This window comes from Gymnogyps californianus, chromosome 4 (genome assembly GCF_018139145.2).
Source record: "Gymnogyps californianus isolate 813 chromosome 4, ASM1813914v2, whole genome shotgun sequence".
Classification (NCBI taxonomy): Eukaryota; Metazoa; Chordata; class Aves; order Accipitriformes; family Cathartidae; genus Gymnogyps; species Gymnogyps californianus.
In genome coordinates this window covers 29169640-29181743 of record NC_059474.1, presented here as the reverse complement: position 1 = coordinate 29181743, position 12104 = coordinate 29169640, and the positions used below count along the sequence as shown (strand labels likewise).

At 39.8% G+C, this 12104-nt stretch overlaps 1 protein-coding gene across 2 annotated transcripts in view; it reads right to left on the bottom strand.

Moving 5' to 3' along the window:
- Positions 1–12104, bottom strand: part of GABRB1 (gamma-aminobutyric acid type A receptor subunit beta1) — a 145174-nt gene that overhangs the window by 20559 nt on the left and 112511 nt on the right. For both annotated transcript variants that reach the window (XM_050895555.1, XM_050895556.1), the window contains one exon: positions 7411–7493. In XM_050895555.1, coding sequence (XP_050751512.1) covers positions 7411–7493 — 83 coding nt within the window. The remainder of the gene's footprint in view (positions 1–7410; positions 7494–12104) is intronic.

Sequence of the window (12104 nt, the reverse complement as noted above, 5' to 3'; positions counted from 1 at the left end):
CAATTGGAGTATTTTATTGATTCACTGCAATATCACTTTAAGTTGGTTGCGCTTTCATCAAAGCATTACATATATATATTTAGTGTTAGGTCTATTTCTATATGAAGAAGGGACAGCCATAAAAACAATGGAGTCAAGGCAGAATTGCCATTTTCTGTACTGTAGCCAACTAAATAAATCTTCCTCTTTTCCCCAGCTCGCTCTGTTCAGGTTTCTGTGGGCTTGTTCAGTTCACCCACACAAGGGAAGTGGTTTCTAAAAGTGCTGCTGACAAGGCTAACGCATGGTTCAGTGTTGCAGTGTCGATCCCTGAATCATGCTGCAGCATTACAGTTGTCATAGAGACACAGATTTTTGAGACCAAAGGGACAGTTCTGATAATCTGCTCAGACCTGCTGTAAAACACATAGTAGCTTGCCAATAACTATTGCCAAATACCTTTGCCAAATTCGAGTGCAGCCTGGCCCTCCCTCTCCTGTGACAGTGAAACACGTTTCACTTAAGTTTGGGGGTGCTGGAAGGGAAACCCCATATGGGGATTAATTTATTGTCAGAGTGGTGCTGCCAGCACAACATTTTTTCCTGCAGCGGGAAAGCCAGGTGCAGGCTTAGTCCACAAGGTCACGCTGTGATTGTGATACTGGTGACTTCAAAGGGACAAAGAGTATTAGAGTAATAACAGTATCCCGTCTTCTAGGCGGTGCGATGAGGTCAGCACTTGTATTTGTAATGAAAGATTGCTAGAGTGGGGCAGTTGTGTCAGGAGTCTCTGACAGACAAGCGCTAGGTGATTTAGCTGCAGCAGTTTGATGCTACTGTCCCTGGTTGTTTGCCGCCTCCTTCTGTCTGCTCCTTTATCAGCTGAGATGTGTGTCTGCATCTCACCCATGCCGGTGCAGAGCCTGCCGCAGCTCCTGCCAGGGACAGTGGGCTTGTGCCAAGGCACTGGATTGTGAACTGCCATAGCAGTTGTAGCCCTTGCCAGAGGCTACCTGGCACAGCAGAACTAACAGCTGGGGGATTTAACATTTTAAATTGCCAAGCTGACATCCATCAGAGCACACGTGAGAGTGCCAAGCAGTCTTGGTAACCTCCAGCCAAGTGCTAAGTCTCCTCTGTCCCAGTATATGCTAATCTGTGAGAAATGGATTGTTACAGATTCCAGCTCCGCTGATGAAGCAGTTCCAGTTATAAAATCCCTTGATTTTATACACAGAAGTTTCCAGTGGCCATCATGGTATTAGACACTGAAACAGGTGTAAAACCTCTGATATGGTCTTCCCATCTGCCGCTGCAGAATTTGGAATAAGGTGAACTGCTTGAGCAAAGCCGTGAAAATATGTGTGAAGGAACATGTGCAGCAAAATGCTCTCCTCCTCCTAAATGTATACATTTCTCTGGTTGTCAGCTGTGCATACATAGCTTCTGCAGTCCTGTAAGATAGCTTCGGGAAAGCTGGAAATGTAATTTTTTAATGAAAATAATCTGCTGGCTCAATATATTATCCCTGCATTGGCTGCTCTGCTGGAGAGGTTTGATAATAGGGCAGCGTTTGATTCTTTGTGCTCTTTTCCCATTCCTGTGTAGCACAGTTGTTTTGCTGCTATTTGCAGTGCCTTGAATTACTCACTGGTAAGTATTATTAAGGAACAATTCTTAGCACTTTAGATTTTCAGGGATTGTCTTTGGCTAATTTCCACAGCGTCCTTGTGAGGTGTAATGACTCACTGCCTTTCTGTTCACAAATAGTGCTATGTTCATCTATTCTTTGAGTATCTTAAGAGCAATTCATCTGTGGGATTGCCTGGTTCCTCTGGAGCGTGCTCCTTCTGCAGTAGGAGTAAGTCTCCCTTAAAACCACAGGGGAACTCAAGAGAGGGCCAGGTTGTGTGTGCTACATAATTGGTGTGCTCTGGCACTGCTACAGAGCTGCACAGCTGTTGTGGATGCACTGGGGAGCACTGAGCTTTTGGAGGGGAAAATGAGTCTCCAGCTTGCTTGGTTTAGAGATGGGGAAGCACCTTGGGACAGGGAGAGGGCTCGCTCGGATGCCACTTCCTGCCACCCTTTAGGGACGAAGGAGATGCTGTAGCTCTCACATTGAGGGGGAGCCAGGGAGGGAGAGGGGGCAGTGTTTGCAGCAGCTTTCTGACCTCACATCCATGCACGGTCCAGCCACAGGCTGACCCTGGGTAAATAAGTGACACTGAATTGAGGAAGCAGACAGGGCTTCAAACACAAGGAGACAGGATGGTGCAGCAGGTAACACTTGAATTTGAGTGTAAAATCTGTTAACCGACATGCTTTCCAAAGGATGCTATTCAGGGAACCACTCAGCAGCCCTAGTGTCCTTGAACATGGGATTAGAAGAACATAAAGGTCATAAAGTTCAGGTTTTTTAGAGGAGTTTAACAATGGTGTGAAGAACACATGATCCACCTCGGCCATGGTCTAGTGTTTCAGCATTGGTTTAACTGTTAGGCTTTTGCTTGCTGTTTCTATTGCACAGTCCTACTGCTTGTGATTGCACCTGCAGGTATGCACCTCCATGCGAGCCATGCATTTACATCTGCAGGGTAGTGGAGATCAGTTTAATAACTACTCCTTTTTAAATGCAGGACAGATATTTTACATGACCATGCAGACCTTTGTCTTGGTTTATTATTCACCCTTTGTCTTTTTGCTTAAATTCCAAATTGTCATGTGCATTTTCTACAGGTATTGAACACTCCTCATAAACATGTATCTTAATTTCTGAGTTAATTTACAGTGTTTCTGCTGATCAGGTCTAATTTAAAGGGTAGGGCTGAGGAAAGGGCCCTCCACTTGGGACAAATATTTGAAACAACTAATAAAAAAGCAGATAGAGAAGATTCTCAGTGTGAGTTGTGGTAGTGTAGTTGAAAAAAATGGAGCCATGCCAGTTTTCACCAGCTGAAGATCAGACATGTTACTTCTATCTCAGATTACATGCTGCTGAGAGCTACTAGATTTAGGGCTATTAGTATTGCATAGATTTACACATCCATACAGGTCTTTTTGCTGTCTATGTGTCCAGTTCTGTTTATTGTTTTCTTTCTGCATGCATCATGCTTGCGTGATTACTGGCATCACCAAGATAAAAATGCTGTTAAGAAACAAAGTTAGGATTAAAAGAAGGTCAGTGTTAACTGTTACTACATTCCTGCTGAAGCAGAAGAAGAAAGTCAGTGGCAATGGCAACTTAGAGCACATCTCAAAGTAGCGATTATCATTCAGTGATGGTTTCCATGAATGCTGCTGCTCTGGAAGCTGGTGCCACGTAGGTTAAACCATATAACTGCACACAGTACAAAAATGAACAAAACCACTTTCCAGCGCTTTGAAAATGGTCTGGCAGTGCACATAGTGCACAGTATCTGTCTAGTGGCGAGAGATGCTGCTTGCTGTTACACAGGCAGTTCCAGGACTGCTTAGTGATTACAGCACCACCGTCCCTGGCCCTTTTATTTAAGGAACAGTTCTGCCCTGAGGTTTATTTAATTCCTGTCTCTCCCAAAATTGAGGTGGATAAGCCTTTCTTTCAAAGGGATATTTTTTAACCAAGAAAATGTTAACAATTTGATTTTCATCCTAGCTCTGTGAAGATTTGTATACTGGCACAACAGAAAGCTGAATAGCTGAAGCATGATGCAGAAGCTGGAAGGAGAGGTTGAGGATGGGAATCTCATAAACTGGTTCTGTCATGGAAGAAAATGTCACATCCCTAATGCATGTGGCATGAACAGAGAGGCAGTGGTCACGGTTATCACCTCTTTATTCACCCTCTCCAATCTGGCCCTGGTAGCTTTCAAGGGGATTAATGGGTATTACTAAGTGCAGAGTACTCAGGACAACTGGCTTACTTGTACTCAAATGCCTAAGAAAGAAGTAGGCAGCCTGCTCTTCAGAACTCTCTTCTTCTTCCAGGTATGATCAATAATTTTCAAGAGTTTTAGAGATGCAGAGGAGAAAAGCTGTGGTGCATTAGAAGGTGTGTTTTAGGTGGAGAAATTCAAAGATGCCAGTGCTCCTGACACGTCTGCTACCTGTGGGCTTTTGGTAGCAGGTAAGCATGTTTGTGCTTTTGGAAAATCATTCAATTGTTAGTAGAACTGATCTAAATACTCATGAGAACTAATGCACTCTGCCAAATTTGACCTGTTGGCAAATTGTGAATAAAGATTTTGTTGATTTCTTTGGATCAGCTCAACAAATATTAACATATCAACATATATATCTTTGAAGACATGAATTATTTATAGCAAGTGTTCAAAAGGTCTGAAAAGCAATTTTCTTTTGGGCATGTGTGACTGGCCACATGGGTGACATGGTATTCTCTCATCCCTGATTGTGTTAGCATTTTAATTGCTTATTCCATCTAATGCTAATTTTGATTCTTGATGAGGTCTCAGTGGTAGTACTAAGTCCATTCTCACTGAGCATTCATCCCTACAAAGCTTCGTTTATGTGAAAGCTTGTGAATAAAGAGGTATGAGCCAGCCAAGTGTCAGTCTGGTTTCGTTATTCGGGCTGCTAGCTGATAAATGCTCATGTACTTTGATCAGCTTTAGTCATGATTGGGCTGGAGATGTCAAATCAACTGTCTCCCAGCAAATAAATTCAGGTATGAATTCAGTATGAAGGCAACTACAGTATGAAGTCGCCCATTTTGATTGCTGTGGTACTGTATATATAACCATTCCTCTCCTGATCAGGTAGAAAAGTTACTGAAGAGATGTGTTATGCACTTTATTTTGAAAATCAAGATATGACTCATTCTCCAAACACATCCATTGCATGCCTTAATAAGTTTAAGCCAGAAGATGAGCCAAGCAGCAGAAAGCAACATAATGAAAACTGGTTTGTGCCAAAAAAGGCAGGAAACTGCAAAGCCGAAGGATGGGTATGACAACTATGCAGCTTAATGAGTGGCTCTGTAGGTCCCGTAAAGTGGTGGATTATGAGACTCAGACAGAGTTTTGCACTAGTAGAAAGTAACTGGGGAGATCAGTAGGGTGATGGGCAGCACTGGAAAGGATTACAATTGCCTACTGCCTCTGTTTCTTGGGAATGAGAAGAAAATGGCTGTATATGTGTTCATACACAGGGGTGTGGGTTTGCAGTGCTTCAGTCAACTCAGAGCAACGTAGATATGGACAGGCTAACTGAAAGCAGATGTACAGGGAAAGTTAATACATGATGGTCTAACACAAGTATTCGTTACATGCACATCGACTTGGCCCAGTTTGCCACACTACTGCATCTGTTGAGGGGGTTTAATACGGTGCATAACCAGTATGGCCTTCCAGAGACTTCCTTGTACGTGTTGAATGGTGAACAGAGAATAAACTATTGTGGTGACTCGGGACTGCAGCTATTGAGGTGCTTCATGGGGAACCTTGACAACAGTGTCTCCCTCCTTCTCTTTCCGAGATGTCTGCCTGCAATGCCAAAACACTAGGATCTTAAAAATAAAAACCAACATTTTTTAATCTCTAAAGAAATAAATAAGCAGGTTCTGTTCAGACAATGCTCTCTAGTAAAAATAATTTTCATTAAGCCTACTGTGAATGTTTACTTGATTGAAATCTTTTGCTGGTGGAATAAGAGGTTTGTTGTTCTCAACCTGGCAGAGAGTTTCTAAAATCACTATAAAATGGCACTCCAGGAAAAGGAGCAAAAGCAAATAATTCTTGAGGAAACATTTCAAGTTTCTTACCAAACAATTTAAAATCTAAATGAAAAGCTGCACCTCCACTGACTTATATTAAGGCTGATATTGATTATGCACTTACAAAGAACAAAATACTTCATTATGGAGAGTAATTTTGAAGGTATGTGCCCATTTCGATGCTTTAAATAAGGAATCTTTCTGGTGCCATCAAGTAGAAATTATAAACAAGTATAAACACTGGGCTTGAGAGCCCATCTTGTCTCTCATCAGTCCTCTAGACTGACTGTATGCTTTTTTCAGTGGCTGACAATCGCCACCTCACAGATGTGTTGAGATATATTACATTTATATATACACAACTGATAAAGACCTCTGCAGTTCAGAATAAACTGAAGTCTTTCCCAGCCACGGTTTCTAAGGCTCAAAGTGATTTTGTCTTCTTTGGTTTAGACTTACTTATTTTGTATTTGTGTTACAATGCTATCAAATGTCTAATACATGAATATTCCATTGTTTTGACACTGTGAAAATGTTTTTATTCGTCAAATCTAAGCAACCGAAGACTAATGGAATCCTTTTGAAAATCGATGCTGTGAGGTTTTGGGGAATTTAACCTCTTTTCAGTCCACAGTAAAATCTTGTATCATGAGTTTCTCAGAATGAAAACCGTACTTACTGGACTTCTGAGAACTTTTATTTCCTTGAATGGGATGTGTTGCAAACAATGAAAACATCGCTTTTGTTGATGACATAGGTATTAGGAAATTATTTTGGTTAATCCTGGGTCAGCTTGTTTCTGTTTATGTAACACTTCAAACTATCCATCAAAGTAGAGGTTCAAATGCTAAAATTGTTCTTTGTCTTCAGTAAACTGAACCAAAATACTGTATTTGGGGAAATCTGTTAATCCTTTCTAGAACGTCATACTTTAGAGAGAAGTATTATTACAAAAATAGATTGCTTAACTCCAACAGTGCAACAGTTGTAATGTGAAAACTGGAAATTCTTAGAAAACTGCTGCATTATTTTGCCGTCGACTCTATGTAGTCTTAACCAGTTTGTTTAGACAGACAGCCCTGTGGTCAGTGGCAGCAGCTGGCTTGACCAACAACAGAATAAAAATTCTTTTCAAAACCCTTGATAGACATTTCTCTAAAGGCTAGCATCATAAAAGATGTAAAGACTATGTTAATGACAAAAATTTGCAAGTGCGCTCCTTGATCCTGTGCTCATGGAAGACAATGGCAAAGCTCTCATTAACCTTGATGCTGAAGGATCAAGCCGTTTCCTTTTATAACCTCAGAGCGTTTTGATAAGAGCAATTGATCAATCCTGCCACCACCATGTGGGGCAGATGTTAATCTTGATGTTAGAGATGAATGCACTGAGGTGAAGTAATTAATTCAGGTTCTGCGGTGATTAGGCACTGAAGATGGACAGTGCTCGGTTGCTGTCCTCTGATCTAATAATCAAGAAATACTCTTCTCCCTTCCTTGACAAAAGATTTTGAAAGACATCTTACAAGCTTGGATCAACCAATATTGTGAATGAAACATATTCTGGCTTATGTATTACAGAAATACATTGGGTATGTTCAGTGTGCAAGCTCACTGCACACACAGTATTTGAACAACTTGCTCCTGTTTTACCTAACCTGTGAATATCTTTCAATCCACAGCTGTCATTTGGCCAACCCTCTCCCTCCAGTAACTTACAACTTTCAATTTCTAGTGTGCAATTTTGTTCATCCAGAGGATATCTGCGTAGATCCATCATGCAAGCCGCTGTTGTTGTGATCCTGTAAGAGGAAGGTGAAAACAATAATGAGATTTGAAACCACATTCTACTGGTTTGAGAAGGCAAGATTTTCTATAGTGGCTTTTCTTTTTGTTTAAATACAGAATGGTTATGCACATGGATTCCTGGCATACAGGCTTTACTTAGCTTGTAAAGCATGATTAAATAATTTATACAGCACAATATACTGGTTACAGTATAAAGCATCAGAGCATATGCTGAATATCATAGAGCAGGATTTCGACTGAAAACTTTACGTGCAAAAGTGTACGGTGTTTTGAAGAACATTTAGTGAGATTTCTACTTGGACATCTTATTTTTAATGTTCTTAATTCAGACATCTTTTAAAATTGTTTTGCAAGTTGTTTTATTTATAACCCGTACTGCCGATAGCTTTCTTTTTTCATTTTGTTGTCATCTACTGCTGTTTTAATTTTGTCTGAGCGGTATGTGCATTTTCATCCATGCTGTGGAAATATTGGTAACATCTGATCCATTATTTTTATGGTTTCATAATCAGTTTATCATTAACTATGATAATTGAACATCACCTCTTAAAAATGGCATGATGCAATCAAACACTTGTGAAATATAGTATCGTATGGTGGTTACTTAATGAACATTAAGGCTGGGTCTTCCAGATCCCTGCTCCTTCTAGAGGGCATGTGAGTTGATATTTGGTCCCTGAAGGTATTCTCCATAGCCTAAGCCTTCTGCAAGGCAGTTCCTCTCCTTTTGTTAGACCGTAAATCACAGAGCATCTAAGCAAATGCTTGCTGATAAGCCTGTGACACTTGGGAGGAAGATTAAGTGACTGTGTGAGGATAGGGGTCAAATTATAGCTTCTTTTAAAGATCCCTTTAAGAAACACACTCATAGTGGTGCTTTCAAACTCACAAAAGTGAGTTATCACTTGCATTTGCCTTTTTTGTAATAGATGGGTTCTTAAATGATTATAAAACTTCTGAAGTTGTGAAATGGGCAAACTTGGCTTGTAATTTTATTGGTGTCTCTCTCTCCCTCTCTCCAACAATTCCTACCTGAGAAAGGCAGATGATAACCTTTTGTTGGTCTGGATTTGGTCCTGTTGTTCCAGTTCCATGTTAATTAATGCCACAGGAACACATCTGGAGATTTTACTTTTGATGTGCTGAAAGTCAAGCACACTTACATGCTGTATTGAGGTGATAACTCTTGCTGTCACAGAACTGACAGAATTAAAAGAAAAAAAATGCTACATGCTTCATTACTGTGACATGCTTCAAATTATCCTAAGTCTACAAAATCCATCTGTCTACCTGTGTATAAGGACCATCTAGCAAGTGCTGTTAGGAGAACCAGTCCATGAAACTACTCTAGAATATTGTGTAAAGTGCCATGGAAATGGTATATTTATGCTTTTCCTCAGGCTGATTTTTGTCACATTAAATTGAGTTGCATGTGTCTTAACGGGTTTTGCATTTGTCATAGAAAAGGTCAAGGGCTTCAGCAGAGGTAGGACCTTGTTTAGTTTAGCCATGTACCAAATATACCTTACTGAGAGGCATTGAGAAGACATGCAGTAACCATTTGTCAGACCCCCACTTAATAATGCTTAAGATCATACATAACTATATACTAACATTAATCACAGTTAAATGCTTTTTAATGAAGGTTTCATAGGGTACTGTTTTGTTCCCAATTAATAAATCAGCCTTTATGGTAATTTAGGTCACCTATATCAACCAGATTTATTTAAGTGTGTATAGAAGTAGAAGTTCACATAGTGTTTCCTAGACCACAGAGTTACAGTGGCCAGCTATTTCCTAACGGCCAGTCTATCTGTACTGCTGACTTCTGCAGTTTGGCATATCCTACATAAGCTACATAAGCAATAGCAATTTGTTATTCTTTATAACATCAATGCAAATTAATTGTGCAGTAGTAAATAATGCAATTGTTGTATATCTGAGATTTAAATATTCCACATAATGATTTTTTTCCTGACATTGTAATTCTGACAACTGTATTGTTTTCTCATTATTTGTGCAGTTTTTGGTGCACTGGTTGGTTTAGTGTGTCTGATCACTACTATAATCCAAGAAGAAAAATGAATGTATGTGTTAGTAAGACACTGCACTGCTAATTGCAGGTGGGGTCTGGAAGTAAATACTTGGATTATGCAGAAGAAAGATAATAAACCCTTAGTATCTGTGTCTGGCAGCAGTAAGTGATCCAAATCTGCCTAGCCTGTCTATTGGTAATTTCTCATCCTTCATCCTTGTTAAATCACTCCTTGTCTCTATGCTACAAGGAAAGGTAAACCAGAAGCACTTCATCTATGTTCTCCGCTTCCCTCAGCTCTGCTTCGCATTCCCTGTAGGGCCTGTAAGGCAGTCGCCGTACTTTGGGGTCAGTCTCCATACTTTGAGGAAAGTCAAAGGTGGTGGTGGGGAGCAGCTCTCCCCTTTGTGACTGTCTTAACCCTTTAGCAGCAGTGCTGAATGCTACCGCGGCTTGCCGGTGCAACAGCAAGCTGTTGCTTCCAGGGAAGAGGGGAGTGACGGGGTTTTTGCTGAAGTTTGCAGAGACGAAAGCTGCATGACATGACATTCTGGGATAGAGCGAAGCCTGGATTGCTAACAGGCAAGATAAATAACATTTGCAAAAAAGCAAAATTAACTGATTTTTTTTTTAAATTGTGGCTTGGAGTTCAAGTTATCTGATCCACTGCTTAGTTTTTATTTTGATGTCTGACTCTCTGAATACCATATTCTTACTGTATAATCAAGTTATTTTTTGCCAAAAATAAAATTATATGAAAGAAAACATTGATGTCCAGTATTTGCAAAACTGACTTCCTTAAGTAATACTTTCAGAGGTTTCCCTGCAGGGCAGCAGGTCTTGTAGGAACAAATGGTAAAGCTTAATATTTTGGGTTAAGTCATCAGTGAGCAGTTAAAGTAAGTTCAGAATGAGTGTGGGAAGTGGAGTTATGGTTCAGTACCTAAAGCATTTCATCAAAATTCTGTCAAAAAGCTGTTCCTCAATTCTTGAAGAAGAAATAGAAGCAATATTTAAGACAGCAATGACAAATAAATGTGGAGATGATCAGAGCTAAACAATGCAAATTCTGTCATGAAATGTTTCCTCTGTTTGGAGGAGAGGTATCGAATTTTAATATGTTCGCTCTTTTTCTCTCAGTCAACAGAGCATAAATTATAAATGTATATGAAGATATGAACTGGGATAGACTCATTTTTTTTCCTTAAAAGCAAAATAAAATCTTCAAATCAAATAAAGGATAACCATGCTTCTCTTAACCACTGCAGAGCTGGGGCTCTAGTACACACTGGAAGTAGACTTTCATATCCCAGGTAAAACATTGCTTTTATTAAATCAGTGTTAATTTAACTTCAGTGGTATCAGAGAACTTAATCCCATAGAAACTGTTTGACATCAGAACCCAGTCCCATGTTCCTGGTGTAATTGGCCTAATTTTTCTGGAACTTGGAAGAATCTTGATGTTTAAGATTTAATGGGATGTCTTGTAGGAACAGTTATTGAAGGAATAGAGGAAGGCAGAAAGAATGTACATCTGAAGGCAGAAAAACGTACATTTAATCTGCAAATTTTTTTCTCTGTCCATGCCACGTACAAGGTTTACAGTTGTCATGACTGCCGAGACTGTAAATTTCCAAGCAAAGCCTGAGTGCTCGGCCCTGGGACAAAATGTCAGCTCTGAACCTGCAAAGAGGCCCAACTTCTAGTGCTTGGAAGCGCCTACTTACAGGACATAACATTTGAGCATTAGCATTATTATAGGTTGGTATCATGTATTTTATATAAGGTAGTGTGTACTTGGGAAATCTGTTCAACAGTCTGTGTATTGCTTGTGTGGCCAAATTCTATTAAAACAAAAGTTATACGTTAGTAAAATTGGGAAGGGCCAATAGGTGATTAAATATTAATGCTTTCACAGATCTCATTAGAAGTTGAGAGAAAATTGGAATATTGGGTCCTGAGCCAGATGCAGTAAAAGATTTAGCTACTTAGTTTTAGATATGAGTACATTAGCATGTGGAAACTAATTTTTTTAGATTGGAAAATGATTACAATTTGGCTATTTTTTTTTTCTTTTTGTTTTTTTTTTTTCCACAAAATCAGTAGGAAATACATCTTTGACTCTAGGCAGACAAGCTGTCAACCCCTAGGTCACTGCTGTAGACTACATACTTTGAGATAACACTCAAGTTTATAAGGAAAGCTTTTGTATGGATTTAGGTTAGCAAGTGCAACACACATTTCCTTTTAATCACGCTCAGAGAAACAGTAGAGTTGCATAAACATGAAAAAATAAAAAGCATCTTGAGGAAGACGTGTACAGAGGAATACACAGCTCAAAGAGTTAAAGCTGTAAGCAGCCGAGAACAGGGTCTAGCACGAGAAGGGCTCAACAACCTTTATTATATCGGGTGAAGTGACCTGTTCTACTTAAAAGTCACACAAAGATGAGGCCAGGAAAAATGTGTCAGACTATGGGCTTTCTACTGTGTTTTATTGATACCCTGAACTGGTAAGTGTTTGCTTGATTTTCCTCTCCTTCATCTTTGTTTGTCGTTGAGAAAAAAAT